Source organism: Podarcis muralis, chromosome 1 (assembly GCF_964188315.1).
Source record: "Podarcis muralis chromosome 1, rPodMur119.hap1.1, whole genome shotgun sequence".
NCBI lineage: Eukaryota > Metazoa > Chordata > Lepidosauria > Squamata > Lacertidae > Podarcis > Podarcis muralis.
Window position 1 is genome coordinate 45,625,333 of NC_135655.1, and position 20,004 is coordinate 45,645,336.

The following is a 20,004-nucleotide window of genomic DNA, read 5'->3' on the forward strand; positions in this document are numbered from 1 at the left end:
GCGTGCCATGGTGGGTTCAGTGTATCTGAGGGATAACAGAAAGCCTGTTAGCACCATCTCACTCACTCTCCTTGCCCTCCCCTCTCCCCTTAAGTCACTTAGCTGTTCTAGAAAGTGGAGAAAGCTTATAAGTGGCCATGCTCTTAAGAACTGGCTCAGTTTCCACAAAGTAGAAATAACGTGCCATAATTTTTAGGAGATGGGGAAGTTGAACCTGTAATTTTGCTTGGCCCTGCAATACTCAGTATTATATTGGAAACAAGAGGGAGGTTTATGCTTCCAAGAGCAACTGGTTGCTTTCCCTTAGTTTCAAAATCATACCCAAGTAAAAGATTGGAATCTCCAGATACAAAAGGACTCAAGGCATCAAATAATTAGGATGCCTTTTTTTCCTAGACAAGCTAGGTATCTGAATGACTACAACCCCTCAGATAAAAGATTAGCTGTATCAGTAGCAAACCAAACAAATCTAGAAATTTTTATAGCAAGAAACAAGACTTCAAACTACTGGGGCTCTCTGTGAGAAATACCATAGGTGGGATTCTGCTAACCTGCCACAGCTGTGGAAGGCCAGCACAAGGACTTTCAGAGTTTAGCGTTTACCTGCACCTAAAACATAAGGAGTGTCTGCTGGATCAGGCCAAGGGCCCATTTAGTCTAGTATCCTTTCCCCAATAGGGAGGGCCTGTCCACCCATTACCCATGGACAGCAGATCCGGAAAGGAAGGTGAAGGGATCCTCGTGAACCTTTGCTGCTCCTTTGTCTTCAAATATGTGCTGCTGCTGTCTCTGTCCCTCTTTCCTTCCCTCCCTCCCTCCTCTGATGCCCTCTTGCGTCTCTGCCTCCCAAAAGCATGCATAGCTGTTTGTTGCAGAACCCCTGGCTACAAGCTCAGCAGGTGAACGGTGCCTCTGGGGCTGGCCAGGGGGTGCTTCCCAGGCCCTTGTGAGGCAGTGTGAGGAGGCACCTCTCTTTGGGGCAGGGGCGGCAGCTGTGGCTGCCCAGAGGACTCCCGAGGAAAGGGGGCTGAGGGAACACTCCACAAGGGAGGGTGTTCAAAAAGGGGTGAGGGACTGCCAACTCTGCAGGCAAGGGGTGACATAACTGGGCTCCACAAGAAAGAAGGTAGTTGGTCAAGGGAGCCATGGACTCAAAAGAGGTTGAAAACCTCTGCATTAGAGGGATATGCCTAAGGGAGCCTGGGGGAAATGGCATTCATCTTCCTTGAAAAAAAAGACAAATAAGCAAATGTACCAGGCTAACATATGTTCAAATTAAGTTTAGTGTGCACAAAGTCAATAAAAGGAAGGCAAGATATCTGAAAAGCCTTCTCTCCTTCCCCTTCCACCTTGTTGCTTCCCATCTCCTAACTGGGATTTTATCGGTAAGAAGGGCTTATATGCCAAAAATATCAACCTTTGCCATGGACTTTCGTTACACCCTTCTCATAATCTATTGACAAAAAGGGATGTGTGTATTGGTGCTAAATTAGTACAGCTAGTGGTAACTAGTAAAAAAAAATACGAATAAAAATTAGCAGATTTTTCAAACATATATAATTTTATTTGTATGGCACCTTTCCATAGTTAAAACTATGCTCATGGCAGCTTACAAAATGAAAAATACATAATTATAACGTTAAAAGTAGTCATAAACAATAAGACATCAAAAAGTACACAACCACATTAAAAAAAATCCATATAAATCATAACACCAAAATAAAAATACAAAAAAAAAAAAAGTAACAGCAACAACCCCCCACCCCCACCTCAGTCAGTCGAGCCCCAAAGTCTGTTCAGCGGCCTCAGCTTTTGTAGCTGAAGTCAGTCAGGGCCCAGGTCCTCCCAGGCCAAGTGGGAAAAGGCTTGCAGGGCAGGGAACAGCTCTCCCAGGACTCACAGCCAGGGTGGGAATTTAAATGGGAAGCCAAAAGTAGGTGTCTGCTCACAAAGGAATTGTCATAAGATAATACAAATTACTGAAGTGTCTTTGGCTTGCCATTATAAAGAAAGTAGGAAAAGGTGATACACCCCTGCCAAACTGAAGTTTAAATCCCACATAGGTTTTGTATAAAATGAAATAAATATTCTTCACACACCATACCATAAAGAGCCCCACAAACAGGGATTTTCCTGGTTTACATATTCTACAAGGCGCAGTGCATGGGTCACCCAGCACACAGGTGTGTTTCTCCGTCTGGGATCCGGCTGTAGTAAGATGAAGCAACCATGCCAAAACATACCCAAAAAAAGTTACAAAATTAAAGGCTTCGAGTCAACTATTCCGTGACAAAGTTATCATTCGTTTCCAACGTGGCAGCTGGCAAATGGAAAGATAGGCTTAGATACTGGTATCAAAAATGAAGCATTTCTTCTTTTGTTTACAATGAAGTATTTGAATTCAGCCTTCACTATATATTATTTCAATGTAAAGATTCAATGTTTAATAAGAGAAATATCAAAGTCTGTTTTACAGATTCAGTAAAAACAATCATATTTTCCCCAAGCCTACTGTTCCCCTTCTGAAAAAGGTAACTGCAAGTCTTCCATTAATTGATTTATGGTGACACGTTTATGATTTCTCTACATGAAAGCACTGGGAAGGTCATCCAGAGAGTCTTCACTGTTGTGTCTTATCAGGATAGGGTTGCATTCCTCTCAAGGGGCAAGAATACAGTTTGGTGGTTCTCTTGGACTCTGTGGAAATCCAGTGGCTAGGAGTGCCTGCTACCAGCTTAGGATTCAAGCTGAAGCAGAAACCTATCTGGAGAGGTTCACGGGCCAAAACAACAGGCCAACCACAAGAACTGGCCAAAGCTTTTTTTAAAAAGCAGATACCTGTCCCCACCTCTAAGCAAAGCACTCCTGGTCATTCCCTGATCCCTCAGAATTACTAGGCAGTAGCAGGTGTGCTTTGCTGGAAATGTTGCGGGAGGCTAAGATGCAAAGGCTTCCGCCACCTGCTACGCTCTCTTCCTTTCCAATCCTATAAAGAATTTTTATTCATTCTACGTATTTCACTTTTCCTTTAAGGAGCGCAAGGTTTCTCCCCCCGTCTAATCTTTGTCACAACAGCGTTGTGAGGCAGGTTAGACTAAGACAGTGACTGGCCCAGGGCAGGATTTCAGTGCTGGCTACCCAGGTCCTAGTCTACATGGGGTGTGGAGGCAGAAAGGAATAGCAAGCGCCAAGGAATCCCAATTAATAATAATAATAAAGAATGAATGGTGAGGGAACTTGGTGCACACTAAAGGGATGTCTGGGAGAGCCACATTCAGAACCTCCAGTCCAAAATATTTAATTTATTCCTACTCGTCAAAAAACCCTACAGTGTCTTAAAATATTTTGAACATGGAACAGACTCTCGGTTATGCTTATGAAAAAAGTCACGTTAACTAGTTCATTCAAAAGCATCATATTCCAGATTCTCCTTCTCTAGGGGGTTGAGGTGGTGGTTGCCTGTAGTATGAAATTACAGTTTTGACAACTGAGTAGGTATTTGTACACCTAAGTAGATTAAGGATTCAATGACCCACTTCAATGAAAATTGTTCCCTGCAATGAAACAGCCCAGCAGATCAGTCTTGAAATACTGTGCTGATCCTCATTGGTAAGGAAGGTTTTCACTTACTACAATATGTCATTAAGTCCCGCTTGCCACTCCAGTGGAAAAGTTAACTCAATGAGTATACTCAAATCCCCCCCCCCCCGGGGACCTTCAAATCAAATATATCTGCAAGCCATACACACCTGTCATATCCTGTTCCAAACGCTCATTAAAACCATAATGAGAACACCCAGAACTGTTTTCCACATCAAAAGTCTTGTCTTTTGAATTTTGGTAGGCTCTTTGGAGCCTTGGAAAATGATGCTTAACAGTTATCTCAGCAAAAGCTGTGCTGATATTTCCAAAACTGTCTTCCAAGCCCCCAAAGGTGGGCAAGAGAGTCTCAATTTCTGTTCTGGTGCGGGGGGGGAGCCCTCTTTGGCAGCCGTCTCTCACTCCTTACTTGTTTCAGAACTACAAGCTGCTATTGTGGATTAGGTGTCATCAGACATGCTGGTATCTGAGCTCCAAGTAAAATAATTAAATTCCTCCTTCAGCTGCTGTTGTCTTAAAAACCATACCACTTTTCCAGAGACTGCAAAAATGTTTGTTATTATGCTGGAATGGATCTGCGGTTTCAAATCCACCATCCACTGAGAACTTCAGTCTCCCTTTATCTTTTAAGAAACATTTTCATAGTGGAATGATGAAGATGCAGAATCTCTAAAAACAGCAGCAGCAACAAATAACAAACTTTTGCTTAAATTCTTAAACATTTGAGTTTAACACAAAAATCTTATCTAGATTTCAGTAAGCAAAGTTGCCGAAGAACAGTCAAAATAAAATCTAAATCCACTTATTTTAAAAAGCGTAAAATGGTGTGCTGAACAGGTCAGGTTTAGCATAAATCTGCACACACTTGTTCCCTATCCATCAAAGTAGAAACATACTTTGGGAAGCAAGTATTTGTTGTGCTTGATTTATGTCACTTGAAATATCTCTTAGATAATTCTAGTTCTTAGGACATTGGGAACATGAGCAGACCCACCTCAGAGACTATGCAAGATGGCATAGCTTTTGGTAAGCATTCCTAGCAAATTACAGAAGCAAGAAAAATATGTATTGAGTAATCAACAAGCTCAGTAACTGGAACTGAACAGGTTCAGCCCAGAAGCAAGAATGGTAGGTATAATCAGGATTTCCAGAACAGCAGCCATTCTGCATGGCATGGGCAATATTCCTGCAGGTTGCTTGCACTGCTGATGAAAGCACCCTTCCTCGATAGCCAGCATTGTTCTACTATTTCGGTGGGCTTATATAAAACCTATAAGCTCTCCAAGAAAACAATTAGGAGCAAGCATGCAGCATGGAAACTGTAAAGTGGCATATCTGAGGATGCAGGTATACTGAATTTTTTCTTCTATGAGTTTCAACATCTGAAGCTGACAATATGCAATAAAAATCAAAGAACTGTGTTTGAAAATAGCAAAATCAACTAACCGCTCCCATAACCAGTTGACTTTATTCACAATATTCTGAAAAAATGAAAACTGAGGAGAAAAGTGTTCACGAAATAAGAAAATAAAGAATGTTAAAGGAAAGAACCACAGCCCACCTCCATACACCAAGATGCAGGGCAGACAGCCTCCACATTTTTGTTCTCCATCACTGAGGTGGAGTGGAATTGTCCGCTTCTTTGGCAGACAGACAATATGGATCGTCTGTTTTATAGGAGAAATAATGGAGATCCTGCTTGACAGCCATAAGCAAGCCAGGAACCCCTCGGGAGCCTCCAAGGTGGGATGAAAACTCCACACTTGGGATGGAGTCAGTGGAAAATGGATGTGGAGAAGGGATAGTCCGTAGCAAATGAGCGTCTTGGAGACTCCAAATTCGTGTATAACAATCCTGACCCACTGAGGAAGGAAAGAACAAAAATTCTAGCACCGAACAGCCCATTGCGTCCATTTGTTGAAATACTTGTTACATTTACATTTACATCTCCCTGTCTCCTCAGTCATGCGAGGCTGGGACTGATTGTGGATTTATGGAGATGGTGGCCAACAACATCAGAGGCCAAGGATAAAGCTCAGCCATTTGTGGAGAGTAAAACACAAGCCCAGGAAATACATATGTGGAAGAAAGCGCAAATGAATCTCCCAAAGAGGAGAACTTTTCTGAAAATTTGGGTCAGCAGACTAAACACATTTTGTGGAGTCCTGGGCATGTTTCCTGTCAGCTATTAAGATTTCTTCACAATTCAAATGCAGGACAGCATTATTTTCTAATTATAGGTTATATAAGTCCGTCTGAAACACTGGGCAGCTGCTGCCAGCCAGTGTGGACAACACTAAGGCAGATGGACCAATATTTTGACTTGGTACAGTTACTGTGAGTGAAATGCACTGGATCCAGTGGCTGAACAACGGTGGAAAAACTCTCACTACACAGCCCTAGAGATATATAAAACATTTGTCAAAAACAACGGCAGACAGCTTTGTCTCAACATTGTTTTTTAGGCAAACTCCATTTTGTGCATGACCATGTGCCCTACCTGCTGTAAGAAGCCCTTCTTCCTCATTGACATGCAAAGGCAGAATGCTGTGTTCATTGTGATGACCATGATATTCTTTCACACATTTTAGTTTTCTCAGATCCCAGAGTTTTATCTGTAAATGGACAGAGTAAGAGAACAAACACATCAGGAATGCTTAGGCAAATCAGTAAAAACAATATTCATGGAATATTTTGTGAAACAAACTGGATCTCTACCCGGCCTGCCATGTCTGCAGCCAAGAGGTACTGTTCATCCTTCAGAAGATTCACAGATGTGACTGCAGAGTCATGAAACAGCCGGAGGCTTTTCAACCCTTGCCCTGTATTCATGGGGCGGCGGATATCAATGCTGAAAATCTCCCCTGAACGGCAGCCATTATACAGCACTGGAGCCTATAAAAGCCAAAGAACAAATTCAGTGGATTTCAACACTGCCTTACTACTTGTACCCAAACCCTCCTTCTTGGGTAGCGAGGGGTTGTGTACCTGGGCTTTTCCCCACCTCCATTTTATCCAGGCATCAACCATCTGAAATAAGCTACATGATACCAACCAAAGAAAACCAGGCAAATTCAGTGACTAGGATCCGAACCCAGGTTTTCTCCACCAAAGCTCAGTGCTCTATCCACTACTCTATAGTACAACTTACCTGTATCCTCAAAGCTTGTTTAAGTTGAGTGGTGACAACATTAACCACAGAAATTCAGGGCTATCATTGCCTGGGTCTGCTTGTTGCACAAAAAGTGTCTCCTACCTGGGTGGCAAACTGCTGTGCGAGAGCATCACTGCTGATAGAAAATATCTGACGATGACCGGTCACTGCATTGGTCACATGGACTTGTTGACTTAAACCTAAGATGAAACAAAATGTAAGCACCAGACAAGTAATTAGCTCCATAATGATAGTGGTAAAGTATTGCACCTTACCTGTGCTAAAGTAATTATCAGCCTGAGGATTCAGACACCAAGCACAGGACCAGGCTGTGGAGATCTTGAAGCTGCACAACATTCCAGGCTGGTCTCCTAAAAAGAAAAAGGAAGAAGCCATTAGGAAAGCATCCTCAACACCAGGTTTGTCTCCCCAAAACCGGTATAGGGTACCTATCTTTTATTATTCACACCACTGTATCTTCAAAACATTCAAATGCAAAAAAACCACTTGAAGAGCTTCTGCTGCATTGAACTGCTTAACTGATGACCCAATGCCTGCTTTGCATGCCTGCCAGGGAGCAAGGCCATAATCCACTTAGACCAAAGCAGTCTCATTTACTTTAGTCAAACTGCTTTGAAGAAGAGGAGTTTGGATTTGATATCCCGCCTTTCACTCCCTTTAAGGAGTCTCAAAGTGGCTAACATTCTCTTTCCCCCTATGATGAATAAATTGCACGATGCATCCCTAAATCCCATCTTTTATAAGTATGCCCTCTACCCAAAGCATATGCTTGCCTCTTTCAGTGGCTGAACATTAGCAACGTGCTTCGGACATAATTTAAAAAACCATGTTCAATAAAGGGAGCAAAACAGTTACCGACAGAAGGCTGACTAGTTACCTAAACCAAACCAACAAAAGCCAGAGGCCTGGACACAAGGCAATGTCAGTGTTATTCTTATAACACTCAGAAAAACCATACTTGGGAACGGTAAAACTGGTATGTCTCATATAGGATCTCTGCATGCCTAAGACTTCACCCAACAGATATACACTACCTGCATTAGAGTTATTGAACAAAGATGCTGGAAGCAGGCTGGCACAGCCGAGAGTTTCTGCAATGCCCATGAGGCACAGCTTGATGGAGGTAGTTAAGGATATTAAAGAGACAATACAGACAGCTCTCGCAGGAACAGAATGTGTCACTTTAAATCAGCCCAAGAGGCGGATCTCCCTCTGCCACAGTTGCACTAATAAATATTTCACTAGAAAACAGGAGATTTCAGAGCATTTCAAGATGTACTACATGCACTATCAAGAAAGCATCATAGATAAAAGTGTTAACTTACGGGGTTCCCCACCCCCATTTAAACCAATGTCTCCAATCTCTGCTCCCTACTTTTAGCATGGATACTAAGAATAAACAGAAGGAAAAAACAGATAAATGATGGAAGTCATGTTCCTCCTCTTTCTACCACAAAGCACAAAAACATTGCAGTAGCGTTACTTAATTTAATTTCAAAGCCCCAGAACAGAAAACTGATTTTTCTAGAGTCATACTGAAGAGAACATGATTTTCATGTTTTTTGGGAGGGGTCTAAATGGTGCACCTAAATGGTGCACCTTGCCCCAAAACAGAAGATTTGAGACTGGGTGATAGTTGGCCATATTGGCCAGGTCCAAAGATGTTTTTTAAGAAGCGGTTTAATAAACTGCCACTTTCAGCGGGTCTGGGAAGGCTCCCTCACAGATATATTAATAATAATAATAATTTATTATTTGTACCCCGCCCATCTGGCTGGGTTTCCCCAGCCACTCTGGGCGGCTTCCAACAAAGATGAAAGATACACTAAAATGTCACATATTAAAAACTTCCCTGAACAGGGCTGCCTTCAGATGTCTTCTGAATGTCAGGTTTATCGCTTTGACATCTGATGGGAGGGCGTTCCACAGGGCGGGCGCCACTACCGAGAAGGCCCTCTGCCTGGTTCCCTGTAACTTGGCCTCTCGCAGTGAGGGAACCGCTAGAAGGCCCTCGGAGCTGGACCTCAGTGTCCAGAGGAAAGCATTCACCACCCTGTGGAGCCCATCGCCCAGCCCGGCTCGCTTTTATGAGCCAGGATGGGCAAGGATCCAGGAGACATGTGGTTGGTTTCACTTGTCCAAGCAGCCTGTCCACATCCTCATTGGAATTGATCCCATGCAACATCACCAGACAGGACCCTAGCACTCTTCCACCCCAGCCTGGATCCCACCGTGGAGTCTACCTCTTTCTGAATCTGAGCGACTATCTGCAAAGAACTTTTCAAAATCATTGCAGGAGATAATTGGGGTCATCACAAGGACCTGATGGTGAAGGTGGTTCCGCTAGATTGTGAACCACTTGAAAAGAGTCTCCTGCTGCTGTTCTCTGCAGATGCAATAGAGGCGGTGAAGAAGGTCCTCTTCGCCGTCACTATCACCACTTGGTAGGCTCAACATTGAGCTCTAACCAGTGTTTGGTCTGACTCGGAATGAGTTTTCAGCCACCGGTGCTCTAGCAGTGTCAGCGATTGTTTCATCATCCTCATCTCCAGCAAAAACTACAGGGCCAGCCGGGCTTCATGCAATCAGAGAGGGTGTTTCGGAGCCAGACAGTCGATAGCATTTCATTTTTTTATAAGAAGGATATAACACATGGGAATCCGGATGACTTAGCGAGGCCCAACACACAGAATTCACCTTGAAAATAAACAAAAACAAAAAAACAGAAAATGCCTATTGGAACAAGGATATATGAATGCAGATAGATTAACTGAACAGGCTTAGTGATGAAAGTATAACCCTGCTCCCCCTGCCCCCTGAAAATGAATAGGAAGCTGAACGCAATCTAGTTAATAGATGAGAATCCATAGATTTCATACAGATTGGCACAGCTCTTTAACCAGGCCTTTTAAAAAATTTATGGCCTTTTAAAAGTATGTTTGTGTGGGATGTGTGTAATTATTTTTTTTTTTTAATGTTAGGCATTTTGTGTTTTTATACTGCGCACTACAATCTTTGGAAAAGGGTCTCATCCCTATGGTTATAAGGACTGATATTCCACCCTCCAAAAACTTATTTAAGCAGAGATGAAACATGTTCCTAATGTCTGGTCTTGGTTTAGCAGTCTTGCAACTGAATTCTGAAAAGAGCTTCCATATTCAAACCACATATGAGTTACAATAATCTAACCTGGAACACAGATAACTGTGGCTAGGCTCTCACACAAGAGCAGACCAACTTATGAGACCAGAGGCTTATCTAGTTCAACATCCCATGTCCCACAGCGGTCAAACCAGATGGCTATGGAAAGCCCATAAGCAGAACACAAGTAAATTGGTCCTCTCCAAGTGTTGTTCCCCAGCAACTGATATTCAGAAATCTACTTAAGTGCTCCACATTTCTGCTTGGTCTCAATAGTTAGGGTTAAAGAGAAGAAATAAATTCTAAACTTGAAAGAAGGACAGAGCAGTACCTTGCGGTTTGTAAAATACAGGTTGTCGTACATTTCCACAGTAAGAGTATTCTTCCCCAGACCACTGAGGTTGACAATACCACATTTACATCCTCCATGCTCCACATCATTCACCGTGAATATTCTTTCAGAGGCACTGTCTGCCTGCAAAAGCAAGGTGTGAATTGCTGAGGGGTTACTTTTCCCCCAAGGAGGGCTCTTCCACTAATGAAGAAAATCGCAAGCTCATCTCAAAATGTTACAGAAAGTTTATCAGTTGCCAAATGCCCCCCTGCCACCCATCCTGCCCCAAGATCCTAGCTGCCATTCTTCCAAATGAATGGAAGAATAATTTCTAAAGGGACCCATGGATGCATCTAGAAGAGATCCTTCTTGCTGTAAGACCACATTGCAACCTTAATACCAAGATAAATGACTGTCCTAACATAAGTAAAAAAACAAAACAAAACCCCTCCAACTTACCATTATCAATTTAAAATTGTTGCTTCCACAAATAGAGGAATCTGGGGTCTCAATTTCCAATTTCCTTCTCTGCATGCAATTCACTTTTAATTCATGGATCGACCTACATAAGAACGAGGAAAAGAGAACAACCAAGGAAACTGGCATTTAATGTCAACAAGCCAGTATCAGTGCTAATAATCAAGTGTTATTTTAGAGTGATCAGATAAATTAAGAGTGCTGTCCTGTGGCCCCTGGAGATGGTGTAGCAGTGCTCATAGGACAATCAGATCTAACCCTTCTACATAACAAACAGAACTGTGGGTCAGGGAGAACCAGTGTCGGAGCATCCTTCTCCAATGGCACCAGCTTCTTCTGACACCTTGGCCCAACATGATGCAGGGTCAAAAGGGTGAAGACATTTTAGGAAGCTGGTTGGGTCCAAAGCCTTCCTGGTTTCCTGATAACATTCCAAAACTCGGAGATTTACATACACTTCTGAACTTTATCTAAATGTATCCGGCCCCTTGTTTCCAACAGGAGGAAAAACCAAAGTATTTTTAAAAATATTTTACACATGGTAATGGAAGGACTGCACTCTGTACTCCCTTCTATTCTGCCAGTGGAGTCTGACAAGGCATTAATAGATGGGTGGTTAAAATGCCTTCATATTTCCCCACCAACTAGCCATAGGATTGGTACCTGAATGTTCCCAAACCTATCATTTCCAGTGCAGAGTCCAATAGTGGAGTTTTTTTTTGGGGGGGGGGGGGATAAATTGCAGTGTATTGCCTATCAAGATCAGTGAAATTCCATAGATGATATCCAGCGTTCATCATACTCAAAAGAGACTTAAGCCTGCTGATTTGAATAGGTGGTTCCTCCCCTATCTACTTGCCAGATGGATCGATCCCCCCCTTCACTGCTCTGGGGGCTTCACCTCCACCTCCCCACCAGTCAATTTCAGGTGGCATACAGTGGTGGGAGGAGAGACGAGGGAAAGCCCCATCATGCAAGTGGAAGCCCTCGCATAGGGCTTTTGCTGATGGGGTTTGTAAGGTGAATCGCGCAAATGCATTTACAAGTGAGTTAGTTGGATATCACCCTCAGTGACAGCAGCAATTAGACTGTTTAGCTGAAATAAAATCTAGTCTAATAAAGGCTGCCCTTTGGAAGGACGGGATAAAAATGGAGTAAAAGTAACTTATATACAAGAACTACACATTGTTTTTTTAAAGTACCATGAACAGAGAAAAATTACCATTTGATCAAAAAAGTACTTTGATAACTATCTCTTCCACCAAATCAAGCAAAAGAGGTTTTAGGTAGGCTGCAAACCAAATAAATGTGAAAGGTATGTTGTAGATCCATCCTCCACATACTGTAGAATCTGATACAAATAAACCCATAAGCAACAATGTATATTCAGTAATTGGGCACCTTGTAGTCACTCTGGCCTGTTAGAGAAGTTCCCCTTTTCCACAGAGCTTAAGAGAAAGAGCTTTGCAACATAAAAGGAATGTGAAATCCTCTTACCTGCGATAGTTGATAGAGCTAGGCAAACCTAACTGCCTCTTGCGTAAAACGATTGAAGAGTTCAGCCCAGACCTGGATGCTTTCTGTTTAAAAATGGTGAAAGTGCACAATCATGTTCCTTGTGCTTAAAAAAATCATGGGCTGAATCCAACAAAACCATAAGCAGAACTGTCACACAATGGAATTTCCCAACCTCCACATGTGTGCTTGAGTACAGACAAACGCCGTCCTGCTCTGGAGGAATGGGGGAACTCCCAAAGGACAAAGGACAGGAAGTTCCATTGCACCACTGGAAGTTGTTCATCCAGTGACTTCATTGAATACAACTCCATGAACTCTTCATGTACCATTGTCACTCTTACATCGAGCAAGTGTGTGGACTTCACATAATCTTGTTCTATGCTTAATCATATGACTAATGTAAGCTTTCAATTTATGAATTAAAGCTTGAACAATAAGATTTTCATACGTAAGAGAAATGTGTAAACTTAAATCAGAAACCAGAATCCGGCATAGAATTACCGTATTTTTCGCTCTATAAGACACACCAGACCATAAGACGCACCTAGTTTTTGGAGGAGGAAAACAAGGGAAAAAAATATTCTGACTCTCAGATGCCAGAACAGCAAGAGGGATCACTGCGCAGTGAAAGCAGCAATCCCTCTTGCTGTTCTGGCTTCTGGGATAGCTGCACAGCCTGCATTCGCTCCATAAGACGCACACACATTTCCCCTTACTTTTTAGGAGGGAAAAAGTGAGTCTTATAGAGCAAAAAATAGGGTACATACCCTTAAAGCAGCTGATGGCAATGACCTTACGCGTTAAGCGAACCTAATTTGAGAGAATAATTAAGTGCAACAGCTCACCTTCATGCATTTCTCCTCCTCCTCCAAGAGCTTTAGCCTTTGACTCTCCATCCTTCTGTGCTGAATACTCTCATTGGTGAGAGGGTTGCTGTTGTTATGCCCAGGAAGCAAGCGAAAGTAGCGGTTCCTTTCAGGATCGTAGTAAAATCCTGGTAATTCTTAAAAAGAAATCAAACACTGTTAGCAGAACCCTCTTCCATCCTCCCCATAGATTACACTGCATAACAAGGGACAAACATTTGTAGGACTTCATACAATTACTTTCTGTGGTAGGAAAAGCATCCACCATTGCAGTTTAACACAAGGAAGTAGCTGGTAGTTCTCTTACAAATAAATATAAAAACTCAGTGCAAAGGACAACTGTAGCTACTTACAGGGTGGATTTGATTTAAATCACTAGCCAGTAAGACTTGATTTAAATAGGATGGATGCATCCATGAGGAACTAAAAAAGATGCTCAGGATATCTTTAGGGGGAAAACCCGAGTCATTCTTACTAAGTATAGTAGGAGATGAGATACCACAAGAAAGGAAAAAATTACTCTTTTGTGCAACTGCAGCAGCCAGGTTACTCCTTGCAAAGAACTGGAAAGGAAATTATATACCCACAAAAGAGGATTGGCTATATAAATTAACAGAATTTATAGAACTGGCAAAATTAACTGCGGCAATAAGATAGCAAACACATCAGAAATTAAGGTCACAATGGTTATGGTTCGAAGAGTACATGAGCAAACACTGCTCTAAAGATAACATGCTGGTATGTTTAGACTAAGCTCATAAAGTTGTCTTGATAATATAATAGTATAGTATACTAAAAGAAATAATGTAGTGATACATTATTTGCAATGTAAATACGAACTTGAATGAAAAAATGACAAGCACTAGTGGAGGGAAGTCACAAAGGTGTATTATCATCCACCTATTTTATGTACTTCTTTCTTACCTTAATTTTTTTCTTTTGTTTTTCTTCTTATCCTTTTTTCTTTTTGTTGTTATGCTATTATGGTTGTAAGTGTATGTGTATTTTTTAAAAAATATATATATATATTTTTAAAAAGACTTGATTTAAATAATCTTTTTACAAAAAGACTCGTTCTTCCTGGTATAATCTTAATATTTACAACCAGATGAAGCTCTCATTTTTGGAATAATAAATTTTCAGAGTAGTTTTTACTGTTATAGCAAAAATTACTGATTTGGTTATACTATTAGAAATACATAGATAAGTATGAAATTATTGTGAGATTTAATAATTTAACTATTTATATTTGGACAACTTTTCTGCTGTACTTTTTTGGAAGGAGAAAAATAACCACTTCCTTAATAACAATTTAAACAATTTATTTAACTAAAACAGTAACATTATAGCATATGTATCCATGTTTGTTAACTGATGTGGTTAAACAACGGACTTGCACAATTATTACACAAAGATCCCAAGACTTGCGGAGTTTTCTGCTCACGAGGTTGCACTTTCATTTTTACAGCTTCACACTTAGCTACTTGTGCAGATCTATTCCACTCCAAACAATCTATTCATTGAACCTCTTGGAACTCAGCATTTAAGAGGTATGGGATTGATTCTGTGCATGTAAATTTGGAAAGGAACAATGGGATTAAGTTTTTTTCCTCAACTCTGTATGTTTATAACATTTTTCCTATGAAGAAAAGGCATGTTATATCTGCAGACACAAATTCATACTTCTGAGAACTGCAAAAACAAGCATCTGTGATAATACCTTCTTGTTAGAAAACTGCCCCAAATAATCTCTGGAAGAGCATGACATTGTGAATGGATTAATGAAATTCATTTACCAAAAAATTTAAACATTGCATATAAAGCCTCATACTACATAATTAAAAGCAGATCCTTATTAGAAAACTATCTTTAGCAAGATTTTTCCTCCAAAAGCATTTTATTTTTAAAAATCCAATTTAAATTTTTAAAAATCATTTTTTTCTATTTTTTAAATCACTGATTTGTATCCACCTTGGCTACTTACAATGAAAGCAGCAAATCAAAGTTACTGCATTCACCAACTGGAATAGAGACAGCATAGTCATTCTTTAAGATTACTTTAACTTTGCACATAACTTTTTTAGCACATTATACTCGCCGTCTCCTAGAGGCTTCAGGGAGGTTAACTCCTTTTACAATATGAACATGTATTATTGCTCTGGACAGATGTATCTGATTTCTATCTGATCAGATATGGCAGTCGTCCCCCACTCATCCCTGTTGACATTGCTAGAATGTGAGAATCTTTAAACCGCGTATTAACCCTATGAATTTAGTAATGGAATTATTTGTCAATCATGCAGGTTGATGCAGCAGGGCAGTTCTTATGTACAGAAATGAAGATGGAAACCTCACTCTCAGTTGCTGAAGTTGACAACATGTCTGGCAGAAGCACCCTAAAGAAACTTGTATTAATAAAGATGGCATGGCAAGGCCTTGAAATATTCATTTAAGTGAATTATGTTTGAAAAAAATGTTTATATATTTATCGTTTGAAAAAAATATTTGACTTCAAGAAAGCCGCTACTTTCCATTTGTCAATTTGACTTGTCAATATTTTAAAACTGATTAAAATATTCCTTAGACACAGGCGGCAGGCACCCTTTGAAAAGTTGAGTGACGATACATGTCAAAGGTCTCAAACTCATGAAAGCAGTGGGAACTTTCTTGGTAAATTCCTTACCAGGTGGTGGCAAGTTCGAGAGTATTTCAGATAATGCAGAGGAGGGAGATTCATCTTCGCCAGTGTCTGGGTGCAGTGGTGGTTCTTGTCTATAAGAAGGAGATACATAAGTAAGAAAGATTCCATAAAATATTTGGTGGGTTAAATATTAAACAAGTACAAATATCGAATTAACTATCAGTGAAAAGGTTAAGAGTGAATAAAAAAGCAGGAAACTAATTTCAAGAAATGTCATTATCCTGAGCAATATAAAGCCACCTACTCCAGTGTTCGCAGGTGGCGCTGTGGGTAAAAGCCTCAGCGCCTAGGGCTTGCCGATCAAAAGGTCGACGGTTCGAATCCCCGCGGCGGGGTGCGCTCCCGTTGTTCAGTCCCAGCGCCTGCCAACCTAGCAGTTCGAAAGCACCCCCGGGTGCAAGTAGATAAATAGGGACCGCTTTATAGCGGGAAGGTAAACGGCGTTTCCGTGTGCGGCTCTGGCTCGCCAGAGCAGCGATGTCACGCTGGCCACGTGACCCGGAAGTGTCTCCGGACAGCGCTGGCCCCCGGCCTCTTGAGTGAGATGGGCGCACAACCCTAGAGTCTGTCAAGACTGGCCCGTACGGGCAGGGGTACCTTTACCTTTACTCCAGTGTTCTACTGGGGAACTCAATTTTGTTGGGGGACGCTGAGGAAGAGAACGGAATAAGAAAAGGGAACATGTCCCCTGCTTTCTCTCTCTCCCCCCCCCCCCCCGCTATTACATTTCTTTTCCCTTCCGCATTGGAAAAATGCCCCACCTCTCAGTATAATACTCAAATTCCACCTCGTCCAATATCCCCCTGGATCTTTCACTTCCAAGTCCTCCTACAACACTGCTTACAATAACCAAATGTTAAGTCCCATGGTCTACTCTATCCCAATATAGGAATCAATTTTACTGTGTGTATGCAGTTTATAGACAGATTACCTAATCTCTACAGAGTTATCCAGAGCAACGTACATACTTCAGATAATTTACTATTGACTCGGAGTGACGTCCACACAAACATTAGTTAGTTTGCTATCTGTTTTAATAGGGGCAATCAAAAAATTAGCCATTTTCATCTAAAAGGCATATATCACATATGAACTGTGAACAAAAAATTAACATAAAACCCTAAAGACCTTCTTAGATAATGCTTAAGGGCCAAAACGCTTCATTGCTTATATATTTATTTTATTTAAAAAATACTTGTATACTTCAAATTCATAAAAACAATGAAAGCGGTTTACAGCAATTATACATACAAATTGAAATCACATAAAATTTAAAATTATAGAAAATATTTTAAATTGTCTGCATATTTATTATTACTTTTCTTAACTATCTGCATATTTATTTCTGTAAACCACTGTAGAAAGTGCATGAAAAAAATTAATGTTTCAGTTTTTCTGCTTCCTCCAATGGACACCGACACTGATGTTCTGCAGCACTGAGTTGCAAACTGAGTGTGGCAGGGCAACTATTGTGCCAATATTTAAGCGTGGACTTTCACTGTAAATATCCAAGACTCATCCATTCTATTTAAAGCATTAATCCTTAAAAATTTGAAAGTATCATCACCTACCCTAGCCTTGCTGAAGAAGTCCAGCGGTGGCGTATCCTCCAAGTCTGATTGGGACCTGGCCTTCGATTGTCTCGCCAGCAGATTCTGCCTCGCCAACAGTTTCGTTTCATTCTGTACACTGTACAGCACAACTTTCAGCAGTTTTGAAGAGCTCTACACAAATAACACCACAATTCAGCTGCTTTAAATTCTGTGTTCACGGCCACATCATACACCCCGACAGTGGCGTAGCATGGGGGGTGCAGGGGGGGCCGGCCGCACCGGGCGCAACATCTGGGGTTAGGGCAAATCCACAGGTTAGGGGGCGCAAATCCACGGGTTAGGGGGCGCAAATTACTTGCCTTGCCCCGGGTGCTGACAACCCACGCTACGCCACTGCATGCTACGCCACTGCACCCCGAAAGCACATGGCTTCCCCCAAAGAATCCTGGGAACGGTAGCGTGTTAAAGGCTGCTGAGAATTGTAGCTCCCCCAGGATTCTTTGGGGAAATTATTTCAAAAAGTAGTTTGTGATACAGTGGTACCTCTGGTTACGTACTTAATTCGTTCTGGAGGTCCGTTCTTAACCTGAAACTGTTCTTAACCTGAAGCACCACTTTAGCTAATGGGGCCTCCCGCCCCCGCCGCACAATTTCTGTTCTCATCCTGAAGCACTGTACATACCACTGTACATACAACATGTGTTCTTCAACTTAAAAAACAAAAAATAAGGAAATAAGTCCACCGGGCTAGCAGTAAAACCAGAGCTCCAGTAAAGCAACTCTCTGGATCCTAGCCGCTGCACAATAACATTCATCCAACTTACTCTCTGATTCATTTAAGACAGCACGTGAAACCCGTAACAAGCTTTCTGTTAGGATATAGGTATTGGCTATTCCTACTACTGGTTAGTTTTGTCTTAGTATTATTAGCCTTGTACTGCAATTGTGTTGTTAGGCCGACTTTAATGGAAACTGTTTCTATATCGGCTTTCATGGAAGTTGTTTATACAAGCCAGACTATCTGAAGAAGTGTGCATGCATACGAAAGCCCATACCAATAACAAACTTAATTGGACTCTAAGGTGCTACTGGAAGTAATTTTTTAATTTTGTTTCGACTACGGCAGACCAACACGGCTACTACCTGTAACTATTATTTTATGGTTGGATTAAGTCAAGGGTCTCTCAACCCAACAATTAAAATGAATTTTATTATTACAGTCACAGACCAGTTCCGGCTCACTTACAAGATCAGAAAAATCATAAAACACAACAGGAATACATTGAATTGCAACTGGGTTTAACAGAGACCATTCAGATTTAGCAGCAGTTAAAAATATACATTAAATCTTGACCACTAAAATATGAGCTAAAATTATCATAACCCAACCAAAACCTAACCCACAGCTAAAGTCAGAGGAGGAAAAAACAGCGAATTTGTGCCGAGGGGCCGTAGCGGCCAACCAGGTGCCTGTGGGAAGTCCACAAAGTCGGCAGCACACGGCGCCTCTGCCCTTCCCGCTTCAAGGAGTGAAGCAAAGACCCATAACTTCCCGCTCCCCCCCCCCCCGGACTCCGTCCTACCAGCCTCAAGCAGCAGCCGTCAGCAGCCTCCTTCCTTCCAGCTCCGTTTCCCTCAAAACTCTGGAAGTGGTCAAGGAGTCGCTCCTACTCCTGCGTCTCCTCCTCCGCTTCTGCTCCGCCTCCTCCTCCCAGCTCCTCCCTCTGCTAGCGACCACATGCGCGCGCACGCATATCCCACCTAATCTTTGATCTTCAAGGTTCCAGACACCTCCAGCAGCGACGTGGCAGGAAAAACTACTCTCTGCCTCGCCCCCCGCCCCCCCCCCGCAGCCCGTTCACTCGGAAGCTTTAAGCTACTTCGACTCAGCACTTCCTTCAGCTTCCCCCTTCACAACTGCTCTCTCATTGGTTCCCTTCCTCGTCCCGCCTCTCCGCCCGCCCGAGCCTTTCAATTGGTCGAATCGGGGTGCCGATCATATGCTGTTTTGTTTTCCTCGCCGGGAGAGAGAGAGAGAGATCCAGAGCGGCCGAACTATGTATCTTCAATGTCTCTCCCCGCGTCCCCTCCGCCCAACCTCCTGCCTCGCTGACGGTCACGTGACTGTTTGGCGGCGGGGAAGGGGTTACTGTATTGTCCGTTCAGAAGAAGTAGGCGGGGCGCGGAGGATTCTCTGGCCACGCGACGAACCCGTGTGGGCGTGGCTTCGAGCAACTCGTAGAAACGGGTTGAGGAAACGGCGTCCCGCCCTCGGGAGAAGTTTTTGGTTTTGGTTTTACCTCAGAGATGCGCTGTTGCTCGCCCTGGAGGCGCGGGCATTGAGAGCTCAGCTCTTTCTCTTGAAAGCCTAGTGTTAAGATAGAAATAGTACAATTAGGGAGAAGTAAATCCTTTTTTTTTTTAAAAAAAGTTTTTATTTATACTTTTCAAGTTTATACATTTCATTAGTTTTACAATCAATTCAACATTTCAAAGTTTGACTTCCTTCCCCCCTCTTCCCCCCCTTTTAAAAATACCTTCCAAATTCATTTCATTTGCTCATTTAATTATTTACTTTCAATATATACCCTTATGAAACTGCAAATAAATCCTTGGACTGCTACGTAAATCCTAGGACA

At 42.0% G+C, this 20,004-nt stretch overlaps 1 protein-coding gene across 3 annotated transcripts; it reads right to left on the bottom strand.

Moving 5' to 3' along the window:
- Nucleotides 1–1,540: 1,540 nt before the first annotated feature.
- DCAF4 (DDB1 and CUL4 associated factor 4) lies at nucleotides 1,541–19,268 on the bottom strand. 3 transcript variants are annotated; one of them, XM_028724627.2, is made up of 14 exons: nucleotides 19,127–19,268; nucleotides 17,384–17,536; nucleotides 15,795–15,883; nucleotides 13,091–13,248; nucleotides 12,225–12,307; nucleotides 10,710–10,812; nucleotides 10,248–10,391; nucleotides 9,423–9,472; nucleotides 7,810–7,889; nucleotides 7,030–7,125; nucleotides 6,857–6,954; nucleotides 6,319–6,495; nucleotides 6,101–6,215; nucleotides 1,541–5,462 (listed from the first exon to the last, which is right to left on the bottom strand). In XM_028724627.2, exons 2-14 carry the CDS (start codon nucleotides 17,491–17,493, stop codon nucleotides 5,212–5,214), a joined length of 1,554 nt encoding a protein of 517 aa, XP_028580460.2. In that variant the 5' UTR covers nucleotides 17,494–17,536; nucleotides 19,127–19,268; the 3' UTR covers nucleotides 1,541–5,211. The 3 variants fall into 3 exon arrangements, with proteins under 3 accessions (XP_028580460.2, XP_028580452.2, XP_077783565.1); XM_028724619.2 differs by lacking the exon at nucleotides 19,127–19,268 and adding an exon at nucleotides 18,949–19,106; XM_077927439.1 differs by lacking the exon at nucleotides 19,127–19,268 and adding an exon at nucleotides 17,923–18,858.
- Between the last annotated feature and the right edge of the window lie 736 nt (nucleotides 19,269–20,004).